The 18,513-nt window shown below is 32.0% G+C and overlaps 2 protein-coding genes and 1 non-coding gene across 7 annotated transcripts in view; all 3 read right to left on the bottom strand.

The window, feature by feature from the left end:
• Nucleotides 1-65: 65 nt before the first annotated feature.
• LOC106721736 (endoplasmic reticulum metallopeptidase 1-like) lies at nucleotides 66-15,437 on the bottom strand. 4 transcript variants are annotated; one of them, XM_045684203.1, is made up of 21 exons: nucleotides 15,416-15,437; nucleotides 14,981-15,113; nucleotides 13,971-14,042; nucleotides 13,269-13,313; nucleotides 12,003-12,116; nucleotides 11,498-11,675; nucleotides 11,025-11,186; nucleotides 9,888-10,015; nucleotides 9,030-9,128; nucleotides 8,742-8,886; nucleotides 7,771-7,922; nucleotides 7,404-7,548; nucleotides 6,598-6,718; nucleotides 6,066-6,165; nucleotides 5,442-5,634; nucleotides 4,657-4,838; nucleotides 3,313-3,453; nucleotides 2,720-2,937; nucleotides 1,690-1,805; nucleotides 710-891; nucleotides 66-254 (listed from the first exon to the last, which is right to left on the bottom strand). In XM_045684203.1, the coding sequence occupies exons 2-21, from the start codon at nucleotides 15,038-15,040 to the stop codon at nucleotides 87-89; spliced, it is 2,721 nt and encodes a 906-aa protein (XP_045540159.1). In that variant the 5' UTR covers nucleotides 15,041-15,113; nucleotides 15,416-15,437; the 3' UTR covers nucleotides 66-86. The 4 variants fall into 4 exon arrangements, with proteins under 4 accessions (XP_045540159.1, XP_045540158.1, XP_045540160.1 ...); XM_045684202.1 differs by lacking the exon at nucleotides 15,416-15,437 and having other exon boundaries at nucleotides 14,981-15,153; XM_045684204.1 differs by lacking the exon at nucleotides 15,416-15,437 and having other exon boundaries at nucleotides 2,735-2,937; nucleotides 14,981-15,153.
• A 680-nt stretch (nucleotides 15,438-16,117) lies between these two features.
• On the bottom strand, nucleotides 16,118-16,207 carry Trnay-gua. Its single transcript is given in 2 exon segments — nucleotides 16,118-16,153; nucleotides 16,171-16,207. It is a non-coding gene; the product is annotated as a tRNA-Tyr (tRNA).
• Nucleotides 16,208-17,768: 1,561 nt separating this feature from the next.
• The window catches only part of LOC106721724 (insulin gene enhancer protein ISL-1), a 41,052-nt gene continuing 40,307 nt past the window's right edge, over nucleotides 17,769-18,513 (bottom strand). For both annotated transcript variants that reach the window (XM_045684221.1, XM_045684222.1), the window contains exon 9: nucleotides 17,769-18,290. In XM_045684221.1, coding sequence (XP_045540177.1) covers nucleotides 18,183-18,290 — 108 coding nt within the window. In that variant the 3' untranslated portion in view covers nucleotides 17,769-18,182. The remainder of the gene's footprint in view (nucleotides 18,291-18,513) is intronic.

Genomic DNA, 18,513 nt, shown 5'->3' with positions numbered 1-18,513 from the left:
ATGGATTTTTTCTGATATTAAAAAAAATTTTTTCGACTTAAAATATTTCGAGTTATCTAGATTTCATTGTATTTGTAATATAATGTCTAGAATATATAATTAGATCTTATACTTAATGTTGAAGCAATATTAAAATATTTTGGCATAACATTAACAAGTTTTCTGTATTCTTCAGTAAATTCATCTGGATGATGAATTTTGTGTGCGTGATGAGAAATTTCTACCAAAGGTTCAGTTTCTTGTTCTTTTGTCACCTGAAAAGAAAAGAAAAATAAAATACATAACTTCTATGTATTGATTTTTAAATAGAACGGTGTCTTTAAAAATAAACAAATTTTAGGTTTTCAAAAAAAATATTTTACAGCGCCATCTAGTATTAGTTTTAAGTATTACTATTGTTTATTTAAGTGAAGTAATTCAATATTCTTCTAAAAGATGGCGCTGTATTTAATCGGAATTTTAAACAAAAATTCCTTGAATTAAAGAACTTACCAAAAATCATACGTAATTATAAATTTTACTAATATTATAAATGCGAATGTATAGATGGATGGATGGATGTTTGTTAGAAGATATTTCCAAAACGATTCAATGAATTTTGATGAAATTTATCACAGATGTGTAAAATAATCTTGGAAAAACACATTGACTGAGTTATTTTTAATTATGGAGTTTGGTAAAAATCAAGTTTTAAATTAAAATAACTTACATTAAATGTCAAAGTAAATTCCATTTTAGGTAATATTTTAGAATAAGTACATGTGGCTTCTGTAATAACATAGATATTTCTATTTAGGAATTCTCCAGTTACTTCTAGAGGCGAAGAGAAGGACCATTTCGTCAGATTAACACCGTAAAGTGGAAGAAATGTTAGTGTATTATGTTGTGGACCTGGAAAATATAAATATATAGATTAATTTAGTAACTGTGGGTTTCTGAGATACAAAACTATGTATAACATATAGTAATCTGTCATTATCTTTGGCAAAAAAGACATAATTTTATACTCTATGTTAGGGTGGCCCAAAAAAATAAAATTTTTGTTTTTTCGATTCTCGTGTGAAAATACGTGAGATTACTATGTTTTAAGAACCTCCACCAAAGGACAGGTTAAAAAAAAAATCTTAAAAGGTCGCTCAGAATTTTTATAAATTTCCAAGGTAAATACTTTATATCTTTTTAAAAGAGAAATTTATAAAAATTCGGAGCGGCCTTTAGAAAATAAAATTTTGACGTCAAATTTTCAGAATCCTTATATTATTTTACACTTAAAAAGATGACATGACGAGAAAAAAAAATTAAAACAAAAAAAGATCTGATTTTCGGCAATTTTGGAATTTTTCAAAAATTCTGAGCGACCTTTTAAGATTTTTTTTTTAACCTGTCCTTTGGTGGAGGTTCTTAAAACATAGTAAACTCACATATTTTCACACGAGAATCGAAAAAAACAAAAATTTTATTTTTTTAGGCCACCCTAATATTTGCATCTATATATATAAAAGAAAGTGGTGTTAGTTACACTATTTATAACTCAAGAACGGCTGAATCGATTTGACTGAAAATTGGTGGGCAGGTAGCTTAGAATCAGGAAACGTACATAGGAACTTTTTTACCCCATTTTCTATTTTTTGTTCCGCGCGGACGAAGTCGCGGGTAAAAGCTAGTATTAATATAAAATGAATGTCTCACCACTCATAATACAGCTGAGAGTACAAGTATTTTCGTTACAGGATCTGGATGCTGTGAGCGAGGGTTCAGGTTCAAACCTCGCCGGTGGGTCAGTGTATAAAAATAACACGTCGTTTCTGTGAAACAATTTTTTTTTATTAGTTAATTCTAAAATAAATTTTAAAATGATTGTGTAAACAAACAATAGATAATTTATGAAAGCTGCTGGAACATAAATTGATTTAAGATGTCATGATCTTGTTTTACTAATACACCTAACAACCACTTTAAATATATATTACGGATTTTTTTACTTCAATTTGAAATTTAATAAAAGCGCCATCTAGTTGAATTTTTTACTTCAATTTTAAATTCAATGGAAGCACCATCTAGTTGAAGGTTTGTAAAACTTTACTTACATAGTTTTTTGTATAATTCAAAAAATTCAAAAACATTCTTACCTCACTCAGTATTTTAATAAATTATATTTCTTATATAATTATGTATTTATCTAACAATCCTTACTAATATTATAAATGCGAAAGTAACTCTGTCTGTCTGTCTGTCTGTCTGTCTGTCTCGCTTTCACGCCAAAACTACTGAACCTATTTAAATGAAATTTAGTACACAGATAGTCTAGAGCCTGAGGATGGACATAGGCTATATTTTAATGCGTAAAAAGGGTTGTAAAGGGTTGAAAGTGGGGGTGAAAGTTTGTATGGAATTATCGTCATTTTTACAGTTAGAAGCTTAAATCTTATTTTTAAGGCTGCTTATATGATAAAAATGAATATGAAATTAAATTTTTGTAAAAATTTTACCCCCAAGGGTGCTAAAAAACAATAGGGGATGAAATTTTGTTTGGGAATATTTTAGAGATTTGGCACGGTCCTGGCACACCTCTCTCTATGTTCTTCTACATCCATACATCAAATCATAGCACGTCGGTTAAATAAAATAATTAGCCTTAAAAAAATTCTATCCGAAGACAGAATTTCACGCGGACGAAGTCGCGGGCACAGCTAGTATACAATAAAACTAATTTACTTACAGATGTTGTGCGAACCTTGGTCTATACAGCGGCAGATTGCAGTACAAATATCTCTCACAATCTGACGTAAAGTCCGTCACATTGTGAACTGTAATATCTGCCTGTTGTAACGCGGGCAGTACTGTTGTCAGCGTGTAAGCATCTTGTTTAGTTATTAATACTCCTGATTTATAATTAATTGCCGATCCATTTCTATCGTATGTTATTATTTCTGAATGCTGGAATTAAACATGTTTCATTTTGGGTTTCCACTGTTGAGACACATGTATGGTAACATTTTAACTATTTATTTAGTTCTTTGAATTAAGTCAGTAGATTAGTAAATACAAATTATTATAAAATAAAAATAAAATCCTCACTCTATTTAACGTCCACTCTTTATAACGACTCATGGTACCCCTTTTGTTATAAGAAAAGGATGGGAAGGGAAAGGGATTTGACGCATACGAACAGAATAGAGGATATTTTCTTTCTGTGCGTCCTCTTTTCCTTTGATTAGAGGTAGGTAAGGCATCTGAAATTGCCGATGTCTTTATCCAGTAGTCACTTCGCTATTACGACGAATTCAGATAATGTATAAAAAAAATACTCACAAACCAATAATGTCTCTGTGTAGCGAGACCTTCATCCTCGTATACAGAAGTGGGTAAGAACATACATAAAAGACAAACACTGCATAACAATAATATCGGCAGCCATAGTCTTCTGCGAGAGAATAATAACTCCAATCCAGACTGAAAAAAATACAACCTAGCCTTGATTACTAAAAGAAACAAAAACATGACTGTGCCTATAATGAATGAAAGCGCCATCTATTGCCTGTATTTTGAAACAAAGATTTATAAATATTTTTAAATTTAAGTAAATAAATTGTATACTTATATGTAACACTTTCTTATTTTAGAATATACTAAAAAACATTGAAAAAAAATATTTTGATCAAAAACATTGTAATTTGTGTTCCGTGAGATTCGAACTCAGTATTTTTTAGTCATTTCAAATATTACCAACTTTCGAATGAACCTCACGGGTCAAAAAATGAGCCGATTAAGCTACAAAAAGTATAGACCGACAAAGTTATCTGACCCGTTGACAGAGGTATACATAAAACCTACCTAGACATAGAAAATACCATAAAAGAAAACAACGGTATGAAAAAAGGTGTGAAACTTTCTTGATAGGAGGGGGCTAGTGAAGTGTCATAATTTAGTTTAAATTATGCCCACCGTTCAGGTACCCTTTTCGGTCTATAACTAGCCTCCTCCTGGCATTGTTAAAAAATTGTTACATTTTTGTCGTACTATAGTTGTCTTGCATATTATTTTCTCATCAACCTGCCCTTATCCTTATGTAAGGTCGGCATAGTATGTACTTCTCCATACATCTTTATCAGCCGTCATATCTGAATTTACCCCCTTCTTACACATATCCTCTTTCACACAATCCATCCATACTTTCTTTGGTCTTCCTCTACCTTTATAGCCATCCACATTCAATCTCATTTATATCTTTTATATTTTTTTTATGTTTTATATATTTTCTGACAGAATTAACTACAATAGCACCGCCATTTAGGGTCAGATAATTTTAATTTAAATAGAATTTAACCTATTTAAGTACAATTTGACACCTTGACAAAGACTGAAAGATCTAAGTAAGTGGCGCTAGCGTCAATATTGGGCTGTCATCTGTCACAAGTTTTTATACGTTATTCTAGCGATTTTTTAAATTTATTTCTTTTTCCTTACAATAATTTATGAATTATCTTAAAAAAATACTTTCATTTGGATTTTTTTAGTGAAATTGTGCAATCGTTGGTATGACACAATCAATAGAGTACTTTATATATAAAATAAAGTGTTTTTTTGTATATCTGTGGCGTATTTTCCCCCCCATTAACAAAGTTGTTATGGAAAATAAACATAAAATAAACTGACCACAACAGTTGAGAACAACACAGCTAACATCAAATTGAGTCCGCCCACGATATAGTCTGGATATTTAGTGGGCATGCGCCCAGCTGTGGGCAACATTATAGAGTCCAGGCGCAAACATAATGATATTATAAACATTGTAGAGGGCACTGATAGGATTATTTCCAGTATTAAATGTTGCCAAGCTGAAATAAAAATAACATTAGACTAGCTTTTGTCCGCGACTTTATCCGTTCGGAATTTTATAAAACTAGTAATAAATATAGCCTATGTCACTCGCAGATAGTGTAGCTTCCCAATAGTGGAACATTTTTTCTAATCGGTTCAGTAGTTTTTAAGTTTATTTGTTACAAACATATAATCAAAATCTTTTCTCTTTATAACATTAGTATGGAAGTATTGATATCTATCTATATATATAAAAGAAAGTCGTGTTAGTTACACTATTTATAACTCAAGATAGGTCGAACTGATTTAGCTGAAAATTGGTGGGCAGGTAGCTTAGAACTAGGAGACGGACATAGGATAATTTTTACCCCGTTTTCTATTTTTTTATCCGCGCGGACGGAGTCGCGGGTAAAAGCTAGAATATGTATAAAGTACAGATCTCAAAGACTATATTATTTTTTAGTTGGCTAATTCAAAAGTAAGTTAAATTCATATTTTTTGAATATATTTCCTAAAAAAGAGAAAAAAGATAGAGAAACTACAGATCTCTACAATTTTTTCAACATAAAATCATATACGAAAAACCTACGTACTTTTTCAAAATGAATAAAACCACTCACCTTTTAACCTGCAATATTTGACAACAGTCATTGACACCATTGCCCCTAATGACATCAGAAATAATGGCACACTGATGACATACCGTACACTTGTCAGAGATGGGAATAATGACAGTATAATTAGTAAAACTCCTAGTAGTAATCTAGTTGATGTCATCGCTTGTAATGTATGGAGAGATCTGTTCAGTCCGCACTGAAATATGTTTCTTCAAATTATGTAACGTAAGTATTTAGTCTGACATGAACGTCTAACTTTTCTACTACTCTATCTCTATGTAAATGTAAATCTATATATATAAAAGAAAGTTGTGTTAGTTACACCATTTATAACTCAAGAACGGCTGAATCGATTTGACTGAAAATTGGTGGGCAGGTAGCTTAGAACCAGGAATAGGACATAGGATAATTTTTACCCCGTTTTCTTTTTTTTTTTTTTTTATTCCGCGCGGACGGAGTCGCGGGTAAAAGCTAGTTTGAAATAAAAAAAAATTACGTAAAAAAAATACCAATTTTTTTTAAAGTAAAATTGTTTTTCACATTTTTTAGAATCTTCTAGTTTTAGCGTTGAATATATATATTTTTTTTATATAAAATTTTGATTTTTTTATTCTTAATTAATCTTACCTTTCGACTTGTTGATTCGTAATTAACGGAAGCCAAGAAAGAAACAATAAAAAATGGTATCCAATACAAAGGAACCACTAGCCAAGGTTTTGAGAGATACCTTGAAAAAAAAAAACATCAAAAAATATGAACAAAAGAAAAAAAAACAAAGAAAAAAAACTTGAGAGGTGTGAAGGGACACCCGGATGGAACGAAGTTCCTTTCGATTAATTAGTGAAGGAACCAATGTTTATTCTATGAATAAAAAACTTTAAGTCTTCACAAGAAGTACATTTTATTTCTATGTATTTTCGTTATATATTGTCACGTCGTTGCCATGGTTACTATAGCAAAAAGTGTCGTGACAACTTTTCGTAAGAATTTTTTCCGTCTAGCCCCCTTTCACAACGCGCGATAAGGAACTTCGTTCCAAAAACATAAAAAATGTACAATTTACTTGTAATTTTTTTCTACCAAAGCAATGCTTAATGGATAAGCATTCTTTATCTCTTTCGATCTAGATAAAAAATATCTCTATTTCTATCAAACTTACCTAAGTTGTTTAGTTGTGATGGCCATAACAAGCACCAGAAGAACTACAACCAGTACTCCGGTAGCTGCTGACACCACTCTGCCCAACGCGCTCGATAGTAAATCCAATACTGAACTTAGTCCTGGTTAAACAAAACTTCTATCCTTTTTTTAACATCAAAAACAGATTTTTTTTTCATTCCTTTAGCTTAAAACCAATTTTTATTTGACTGACAAAGAGAGTAATGTTTTTCGCGTGGAAGTGAGATTGTTTTTATGTATGTGGGTTTGAATGTATGAAAATTTCATTGTGACTGTCTAGACTAGTGATTGTCAAACTTATTTCTTTCACCGCCCCCTTTGAAAATCAATTATATTTCAGAGCACCCCTAATTTTTATTCAGCCCTAAAATTTAAAAACTACAATTTCATTATTTTAATTAATTTCAATGTCCCCCATTTTTTTGGCCTCTTATCGCCCCCTTCTAGGTTTCAAACGGCTGCAAGGGGGCGTTATCACCTACTTTGGGAAACACTGGTCTAGAACCTAAGTGACTGAACTGATTTTGATGAGTGAGGTGTCTTAAAATGGTCTTCTCCCCCTGTATGTCACAGAGTATAATAATTTTAATTTTTTAATTCTTATATCTATATATATAGTCAGAAAGTGGTGTTAGTTACACTATTTATAACTCAAGATCGGTCGAACTGATTTAGCTGAAAATTGATGGGGAGTTAGCTTAGAACTAGGAGACGGACATAGGAACTTTTTTTTTTATTCCACGCGGACGGAATCGCGGGTAAATGCTAGTATAATATATAACTTACTGCATCCAACTATCCATAAATAATAAACAACAGTAAATAATGCACATAATCCAACTAAAATGTCTAAGATTTGTGCGACACAAGTTGTGTACGTCATTAGAAAGAGGTTCAAGTAGTCGAAATATACAACTTGTGTTGGTGTTATCTGTAAAAAAAAAACTAGAAACTTTAATTTATATAAAAAGTATACTAATTTTTAAATTATGTTGATATTAAATAGATTTTTTTGTATCGTTTATAATAAAAAATATTTTCATAACAATAAAATAGAAAAAAAAAATTCAATTGATCCTTCGAGTCGGATATTTTTTTTAAATTTCAAAATGTGATTTATCGGTTTTTGTTCAGACGCTCCTCAAATATTTACCTTATTTTCCAGTTCTTCAATGTCAGCCAATTCTCTGACCAGATTCAATAGCATATTGCCTGCGTTTTGTATGACACCATCTAATATCAGTTCTGGTCTGTCATTTCTCGTGTGATATACATTGCCCCATTTTACAAAAGCTATATCTAAACCTGAAATATACTTAATTTGTTAAATAATATAAAAATTATTCGGATAATGAAAAAGTACTGAACAGACAGCTTTCATAACAAAACTAGTTGAAATTTAAAAAAAAAACTTAACAATTAGCCTATATGTTCTTCCAGACTATGTTCTACATTTGTGACAAATTTAATTAAGATCTGTTTAATACTTTTGGAGATACGTAATAATAGTCCATCCATTCATCCATCTAAACTTTCACATTTATAATATTAATAAGATTGTCTGTGGATTTCTTAGTCCAGATTCGTCATAAAACATGCCGTCATTCCTCTCATTATCTTTGACAACACAGAGAGATAGCAATTTGTTTTAAACGGAGATTCTCAGAAACTCACGATAAATCAAATAAAATGAAATCTGAACTTAACAAATTGTCAAAATATAAAACGTCATTTAGTACAGTCGAGAGCATTGGTGGCTCAGGGGTTAGGCAATTGACTTGCAATCTGCAGGTCCTGAGTTCGAATCCCGTCATGTACCAATGTGTTTTTCGATTTACATAATGTACATTTATCCAACGTTCTTACTGTGAAGGAAAACATCGTGATGCTGCACATATCTGAGAAGAAATTCAATGATATGTGTGAAGTCAACCCGCACTTGGCCAGCATTGACTATGACATAGTCACCTCTAACTTAGGTTAGGCTAAGAGCACCTCGGTGGGGACCTATAGTGAGCTGATGATAATTTAGTTCAATACGCAATTTCACAATATTCCTAGGTAAATTAAAAACGAGCATTCACGCTTAACCAATGACAAAGATTAAAATGTACCAATTCTCACCATGTATGTCACCGAAATCCCTCCAAATCCTGAAATCCGTGTCAGATGGTATGACACCAGTTCTGAAAAGAAACTCTCCGAAACCTTGAGCGTTTGGTTTTGGTACAACACGTTGATATACCGAAATTAATCTAGGATCCGATACCTTCAACCAAGATATATTAATTTTTTATTTAGTTTGTTTTTTTAAATTAATTTTAAGTTGTTAGCAAGAGACAATGATAGCATTATATTTGTTGTTGTTTTTTATTGTCTCTGTCACACAAAGCAATACGTCACAAAACTGACTTGAAATACAGCAGGTTTTCCATTCATCCCAGCTGCATCTAAATTGACTACATTTGTAACCCCTTGTGCCCACAAATGCTTCAGAAATCCATGACTACCCTACAATAGGAAAAAAATATATATTAAAGTGGTTTGATGGTTCATATTTGTGTTTATTTGCCAAGAAAATGTGCAAAGAAATGTACATTTAATAATTAATTTGATTTTTTTAGGAAAAACTTAAGACCCTTCGTACACAATACAATGGATACCTTCAAAACATCGCGATTTTAGTCGTCAAGCGACTTACCTAATACAATATTCGTAGTGGTTCGTACACAGCACTGGAACTGAAAGAACTGTTGTAATTTTCAAGATGGCGAAGATACTGAACGTAATAGACTCGCGTCGACGACTCGTCGTTGCGTCAATGAGTTGGTGGTTCAGGGTTTAAGCACTTGACTTGCAATCTGCAGGTTCTGGGTTCGAATCCCGCCATGTACCAATGTGTTTTTCGATTTTGGATTTACATATGAACATTTATCCGACGTTCTTACGGTGAAGGAAAAACATCAGTGATGCTGCACATATCTGAGAATTCAATGATATGTGTGAAGTCAACCCGCACTTGGCTGTAGTTGACTATGACCTAGTCATCTAACTTAGGGTAGGCTCCGAGCCTCTCAGTGAGAATATAGTGAGCTGATGATGACAACGACTCAACGTTATGTGTACGGAGCGTAAGCTACGCGATATTCATAGCTAAGATTGCATTGTGTACAAAGGGGTTTAAACTATTATTTTTAATAAATACTTTATCTAATAGAATATAGAACTGGCAATACAAAGTTACAATTAAATTCTAACTGCAATTTATACCTGTAAAGGATTTTCTTCAGCGCCATTAAAAAGAAATATAACATTATGTTTCAGTTTTTGTTTCCTTTTGGATAATTTACTGAGAGTTTCTAACATAACTGCACAGAATACACCATTGTCTGAAGCACCTTGAAGTTAAATAAAAACTGCTAACAAAGTTATAAAATACTAGCCGTTACCCGCGACTATGTCCACGTAGAATTAATTTAAAAAACATAATAAGTAGCCTAAGTGTTCTTCCAGACTATGTTATAAATCTGTGACAAGTTTCATCAAGATCTGTTGAGCCGTTTCGGAGTTACCTTCAAATAAACATCCATCCATTCATCCATCCAAACATTCGCATTTATAATATTAGTAAGATAAGAGCCTGAAAGAAATAGACAAGAACAAAAAAGAATACAATTTAGTGATATTAATAAAAAAGTCTATAAATTCCACTTTATTTAATTTCATTTCCTTGAGCTTCACTATGTCTTTCTCTTTTCCTCGACTTAATCTTTGTATCTATCATCTCTTTCATGTAACGAAATTAAATTCAATATGTTTTACTCTTTTTGCATAATCTTACTAATATTATAAATGCGAATGTTTGGATGGATGGATGTTTCTTAGAAGATCAGAACTACCAGAAAGATCTTAATGAAATTTGTCACAGATGTAGAACATAGTCTGGAAGAACGCATAGGCAATTTATTAAGTTTTTTAAATTTCGCGCAGACAGAGTCGCGGGCGATAGCTAGTATTATATACATTTCATTATCAACCGTCTTGTTTGCGAACAAAAATTCAAATACAGTCAAACCTGGATAAGCGAGAGTTCAAAGGACCACGATATTTTTCTCGTTACTCTCTAACCCAAGTTTTTCCATAAACGTATGGAGATCGTTCGCCAGGACCGTACAATGACTAGATCAGTGGTTCCCAAAGTGGGCGATAACGCCCCCTTGGAGGCGATAAGGGGCACAAAAAATGGGGGGTTTGAAATTAAAAAATTGATTTTCAAAGAGGGCGGTGAAAGAAATAAGTTTGATAATCACTGGACTAGATTATAAAAATATTTCACTTTTCCGGTTCTTGCTTATCCAGATTCGACTGTACAAACAAAGACCTTTCAATCGATTTATTACAACTTACCAATAGCAAATGGTACAGAATCATAGTGACAGTTAACCAATAACGAAGTACTGATAGTTCCATTCTCATAAAAACCACTCTCTCCCTCTAACAAGGCGATTATATTTGACAAGTTACGATAACAATTCACATGTGGGATCTTAAACTCTAAAAAATAATCACCTGGAAAAAAAAACCTACTAAAGACAATTTATATTACAAACTAGGTATTGACTGTTTCTTCGAAAAATCTGAAATCAAGTTATACCGGTATTCAAAATCTTAAAAACAGCCATAACTTTTTTATTAATCCACTGTTTTTCATGAAACTAACGCTAAATTTTAACTGAAACTTACCACAACAGATCAGTGAAAACCGTATCAAAACCAATTAAGCCATTTTTGAGATCAGCGCGCACAAACACACAGACAACGCGACAAATGGAAGATAAAAAAAACATTTTGAGCTCTAATATTATTTTGAATTAACTTACCCGATACAAATTGCCAATCAGTTTTCACTGGTATAGTAGCTTCTTTAGCTATGGCGTCGACCAACAATTTTAGGTCTTTTGTCTTTTCATAGTGATACTCCATGCCTGCAACCCTGGGCTGGTCACCGAGCACCTTCCTAAGGTAGACCTTGGCTGATTCTTCACTGAACATAACATTCTGGAAGGATATTATTACATGATTTACTTAAAATTGACATAAAAAAATTAATTGGTTCTGTAAAAAAATTGCCAAAAAAAACATAAGAGATCCGTTCTGACTTTTGACAAAAAAAATTTAAAAAATACTGAAATCAGTCCTGTAGCTTTTGACTTTATTCCTTACATATATAAATAAAAATCTGTCGTCTATATATTATTACTATAGATTTTATAAATTTATCTGGAAATAATTAGTAAGCTTTTAATAACTACGATGCGACAGGCAGTAGAAATTCTTGGTATCCTAGACTGGATACTAAGTTCTAGATAAAAATAAACTACGTACATCCTGCACATCCTTTTCGTTGATGACCCTGGGCATATCATCTTCAACCAGCTGTGTCAGGTAGCCCAAGGACAAATAGAATCCTACAACTACAAGTATAACAATACTGGGCACCTGGAAAATAATATTTGCTATATTTTAATACTACAAGCTTCGTCTTCGACAAAAGCGACTAAAGGTTAACGCGCATTATTAAACTCCAACCGGCACCGTCTCGCCTCATGTTTAGACAGCGGACAAACGAGTGGACGAATGCACGTTAACCTTAAATCGGCAATGATGAAAATAGCAATGTGTAATACCTCTACGTAAGGTGTTAGGAATTTTAAATTTTTGACATGAATCAATTCATGTTATATATTTTTTTTAATAGCACAAGAACTGTATACTTGGTTATTAGTTGCCTTTATTAATTACAATCTACTTTTCAAATTATTTAAACACTAATTAACTTTAACAGTACTTAAATTGTTTTGCTAAAGGGTTAAGTAACTAATACATCTGTTTTGTATAATAACCTATATAAGATTTCTACATATATAAATTAAAAATAACAATAACTACTTAATATTTACTAAAACTATTTTTAACAAAATAAGGGTCTGTTTTATAATTTCCGGTGACCTGAGCGAGATTTTTGTTGTGCCCCCTTTTTTGGGTGTCGGGAGAAATCTTCCAAAGATGGGGTATATTAGAGGGGGTATATTACCCTCTAGGTACCGCAGGAGCCACTTTATATCCTGCGGCGCCCCATAATGCCCGGCGCCTTGAGCGGAAGCCTTACCTATCCCTATTCTAACACCGCTACTAAATAAAATGAACATAGAAAGCATGATATTGTTATAATATATTATACTAAAAGTACATAGAGGCCATAAGACCCGGACTGACCTGATATATAATACTAATTTAAATATAGATGGTTTTAGAATTCATATAAACAAAAACGTAATGAAATTGAATTTAGATGACTATAAAGGTAGAAGAAGACCAAAGAAAGTATGGATGGATTGTGTGAAAGACAGGAGTAAATTCAGATATGACAGCTGATAGAGATGTATGGAGAAGTACATACTGGCCGACCTTCCATAGGGATAAGGGCAGGTTAAAGATGGTATTAAAATTACCATATTTGCCTTTCAGCAATTTAAATTAGGTGGTTTTAGTAATTAGGTTAATTTGGCTCTCGTGGCCTAATAATTTTTAGTGTTGTACTTTTTTGTAGTTGGTTAATTAAATGTTAACCCCATCATTAAATTAACTCACAGATGTGATTGTTTGTGATCTGTTCTTGATGATTTGATTCAATATCTAGAAATATACAAATTATTTTTATCTTACTAATATTATAAATGCGAATGTTTAGATGGATGTTTGTTTGAAGGTATCTCCGGAACGGCTCAACAGATCTAGATGAAATTTGTCACAGATGTAGAACATAATTTGGAAGAATACATAGGCTACTTATTAAGTTTTTTTTTTAATTCAGACTCCACAGTCCGTTTTCATTGCCAAAGTATTTTTATACAATTATCTCTGTCTTTTCAAAGGAAATAAAAATATAAGAATATGTTGTTGAACACAGAGTTGCAATTACAAAGCCAAAATAGTTTTATAGTGCAAAAGTTAGATAAAAGAGTCCATTTTAATTTTTTTTTGACACAAAACTCTTCTGAATATTCTACATGCTTTATCAAAATTTACCTCGTCTTGAAATTCATGAGGTAAAAACTTATAAACATTGATTTATATTTTTTTTAATAACTAGCTATTGCCGGTGACTTTATCTGCATGGAATTAGAAAAAAAATCTAATAATAAATATAGTCTATGCCACCCTGGGATAAGTGTAACTTCTCAAGTGAAAGAATTTATCAAATTAGTATAGTAGTTTCAAAGCCTATCCAATACAAACAAACAAACAAATCTTTCCTCTAATGTTAGTATTGCTAATACAGATTCTTCTTACCTTTTGCCATGGTTTCTCATTCCTGTCTTCATCAATGTCTAAGGGGGACAACTCGGGAAGGTCTCTGTGAGTCTGGAAAATAATAATTACTAAAATACTATTTCAATTCCTTCATCAAGAGAAAACTGAGCTTTTTAATATAACTCACACCTACAGAGGGTTAAGCAGAGATTAAAGACTTCCAACTGCAGTTCTGGTAAACCTATTTAGCTTATTCCACATTCATACCATTTCAAGTGGTCTTAATGCCACTCTTTCTTAGTATTTCACTTATCTAGTTAGATAAGACTGACTAGTTAATAGTCACTATTTTAAAGTATTGTATTTTTCTAATGATCATTGAGGTATTCCCTGACAAGAGGACAACAGTATTAATTTTGTGGGTATTTGTGGTTATTTTAGGTTTATTTATAAATACTATTGTGTATTCACATAGCCATCACACCACACAGAAGACAGGTGATAGTAACAGTAAATCTGCATTTTGTATGATGAGTGTGCTTGCCGGAAGCCTAACTTTAGACTTCCTCTTCTACACTTTTCTTACAAGAAAAGCATGGGAGGGTGAAATGGCTATGGTGGTGGAATGGACATGCAGGAACCCGAAAAAATCCTCTTTCAATGCGTCCCTTCCTCTACTGTCTGAAGCAGGGATTCCCAAAGGGGTCAATATTGAACTTGAAGCATTGCTAATTCTCACTCTGTCTTCTTCTATTGACCTAAGTCAGAATTAATAATAATAATAATTGATCTTAAAAGTAGATAATTTGACCACGGGGGTCTGTGGAAACTGTTCATTTTGGAAAAGGGGGTCACTTGTTCAAAATAGTTTGGGGATCCCTGGTCTAACTCCCTTTAGACCAGATGAATGACCAGATGATGATGATAGAACAGATGTTTATGGGCAGAGTCTACTTCGTTATATTGGCGAATTCATATGGCCGCTTGCTCGTTGCCACCTTATCATAAAAAAAAAACTACATACTAACAAAAATATAATTTTCACATACCATACACTCAGTTATTCTTCTTCTGTTGAAGGTATCAATATCGAATTGATCTCTATCCATTTTAACTTAATAACACTTTTTGCCTAGTAAAAGATAATAGAATCTGACATCTAGGCTAGTAAAATAAAACCTACTAATAAAATATTTTCACGACTTACGAAAATAACACGAAATAAAGAAATAATTTCCGAAAACAAGTCTACAGGTTCGAATTCTACGTTATTTGTTACCGTATATAGTATATTTGATAGCTAGATTACGTTATCTTCGGAAATTTTATTAATATTTTATGTTTATAGTTGGTGAAAAAGTGGAATCATTTAAAATTTTGTTATAAAATAACTTTTAATAAGACTATTTGCTAGTGCAGTAGGATTAAATACAAAAAAACTTTGAAGAAACTTTAAATAAAATAACAGAAAAGTTGAAAATTACTCAAAATTACTTAAAAATACTCGGTATGTCACATTGACATGATGACACTGACGATTGAAAATAAACAAAACGAGTGTTACCAACTATAAAATGATTAAAATATTAAAACTATTAAAATAAAATAAAATACTGTAAATTCAAAAAAAATTGTTTTCAATTGTACTGGATGTAATGGTTATAAGATGGTTGAACAATTTCTAAATTACCTAATACATCAAACGATTTCTTTCTAGAACAACAAAGTAGGACTGTAGTCAACAACGACTAATTTCTCTGCTCATTGGACTAGAGTACTAATGAAGTTGTAAGGTAGAGAATAGTTTTATACGAATGTAAAATTGCAAATTTTTAGCCGACTTCAAAAAGAAGGAGATTATCAATTCGACTGTATTTTTTTTTATGTGTGTTACTGCGAATTTCCGCCCCTGGTGGTCTGATTTTGATAAAAATTATTTTAATCGAAAGGAAGTGCTTGCAGATGGGTCCCATTTTTTGGTTTTTTTTTTATTAAATACATTTTTGGTCTAGATTAAGAACCCATGTATAAAGAAGTTTTATGCGATTGCGAAATAAGACGTAATTCCTAATTTCTAACTTGCCACTAGTTCAGTTGTGCTATAGTAGTAATTAAAAGTAGTAACCGTCAATACGAGTAGAAGATTTTGCATTTTTACTTTTAAAGAAATAACAAACAAAAAAGGTTCCTTCGAGCCGGATTTGAACCAGCGACCTATGGATATCAATTTCATATACAACTACAGTCCACCGCTCTACCAACTGAGCTATCGAAGGGATATGTGACGCAGTGAAATAAAGAAATAAAAAAAAATTATTCATATATTTTTTTAATTAAGAGGATTCGTCGCAATGCGACCATATATTTTATATTTTTAAGAAAAAAATACTTTTCAATGTTAAGCCGATACTTAAACCGTCTAATTAAATGTTGTTTGCTATTTTGAATTTAAAACTAATTGTTCGAAAAAAATCAAAGGTTTTTTTATATCATAAGGTGACAAACGAGCAAGCGATCACCTGAATACGCTTAAATAGAGAAGCGACCGCTGCCCAAAGATATCTGCATTTGCAGATGCGTTGCCTAACTTTAACTGACAGAGGAGGCGACGCACAGAAAGAGGATATATTCCTATGCGTCCCTTATTCCATCAAATCCACTTCTCCTTCTCATCCTTTCCGTATGAGAAAAGGGTCGGAAGAGAACGGGGACTACGATTAGTCGTCTGAGACGCACACTCATCAGACAAAACTTGAAATTACTTCCGCTTAACGCGTCTTCTGTATGATCGTGGTATTTCACCGCGCTAGCCAACCAGTTCGTGCAACAGATGTTGTTGTCGATGGCGTCTACTTTTAAAAAGGTGGTTATAGGGGGAAAGGAGAAGGATAGAAAAATTATTTTAAGTACTCAATTTTTTATTAATATAATGCTCACAATCTAAATACAGTGTATAGATTTAGCTACCAAAAAAAATTTTAGACATCTGGTTTCTATGAAATAAAACACAACACCCATTTTTTTAACAAAAATATAGATAAAAGATCATAAAAAAGACACGCTGTAATGTGTTTAAATCGAATAAGAGAAACACACAACATTTGCAGTTGAAAAATGACAAAAGTGAATTATTATCGTGAATAACCAAATAATATTTAATGTTAAAAAATAAATTTTTCTTTTTTTTTAATTTTCTCAAGTTTGTTATAGTCTTATGTTAATGTCAATGTCTATTCGTGTAAAATAGCAATTTTTGGTTTATACAAGATACAAGATTGTGCTTTAAAGCCATTGGGTAGCTAAAAATATTTCAAAATTAAAAAAAAAATCATTTCAATTCGTTGAAACAATACAAATATTATACCTAATAAAAATGACTGGCTGCTTCTTACAGATTATACACATAATTTACTAATTAAAATAGTAATTATATTTAAATTAATCGTACATAATTTTTAACTCGTATTTAAAGTAGATTTATACAATATTATTTACATGAAATATATATACATCGAAAACCAGATCTTAGTAATTATATATTAAAGGATAAAACAAATTAAGTACATAAAACTAATGGTAAACATCACATAAAGTTAATTAATTGTTAAAAATGGCGTCCTTATTAACAATTTGTGCAATTTATAATTTCAACAATACACTATAATAAGGTTTTATTTCTTTCACTGAATTTTTCTTGTATCGCATCAGTTGAATTTTGAACGGTATTTTTTATTATATCTTTTGTAAAATAATGTATTCAATAAAGTAAATAAAACCTCAAAATTATTAAATTTGTAACAATAAACATATTAATGACAAGAGGAAGTTAGGAATATAGTTCAATATGTATTATATAATTGCCGACACGACCATATTTGTTAATTCTTACCCATAAAAACTTGGCAAGATATTTCTTTATTAATTCTATTTTGTTTGCACTAGTCCCACCGCCTCTCATTTTCAATGTTCAAACTATAATCAACATAAATATAAACGCAAACACTGACCATATGAAATAAAAAGTTTTAAAACAAAAACTACATATTAAATTGTTTATGACTTTAGAATTCAAAATGCGATTTAAAAATTGTAGCCAACATTTAAGAAATAATGTTTATTTCGATCACATCACTCATTGTTTTAATGTTGGCATTTCGCGCCATATTTCAATTTGACATTGACAGTTCGTTGCGCTTTCGTTCGGAAACAACATCCGTCCCTCTCGTGTGGAGGTGATTATGTGAGACGGCACTAGGGCGAGGGGGGGAGGCTGTCATCACTCTCCAGGTACGTGACGTAGTTATCCTCTCCTCCCTGAGGGCGAGGCGGGGGCAGCGACGGGACGTCGTAGCCGTGCATCTGGGGAAAACAAGAAATATCAAATAATATCCCACCAAACGAATATGTCTATGGTTCAGTACTTTCTGCACACGATCTGTGTCTTATCATCTTACTTTTGTTGCACGAGGCAAAGGCTTAGACTTATAATTCTGATGATATGTGGCAACGCTATCCGAAAATAAGTTCTATCCCTTTCTGACATTACTATCCACAAATTCAAGCAATGGATAATCTTTTGTTC

Source organism: Papilio machaon, chromosome 25 (genome assembly GCF_912999745.1).
Source record: "Papilio machaon chromosome 25, ilPapMach1.1, whole genome shotgun sequence".
Lineage (NCBI taxonomy): Eukaryota > Metazoa > Arthropoda > Insecta > Lepidoptera > Papilionidae > Papilio > Papilio machaon.
The sequence above is the reverse complement of the archived record's forward strand: the minus strand, read 5'-3'. Positions and strand labels throughout refer to the sequence as shown.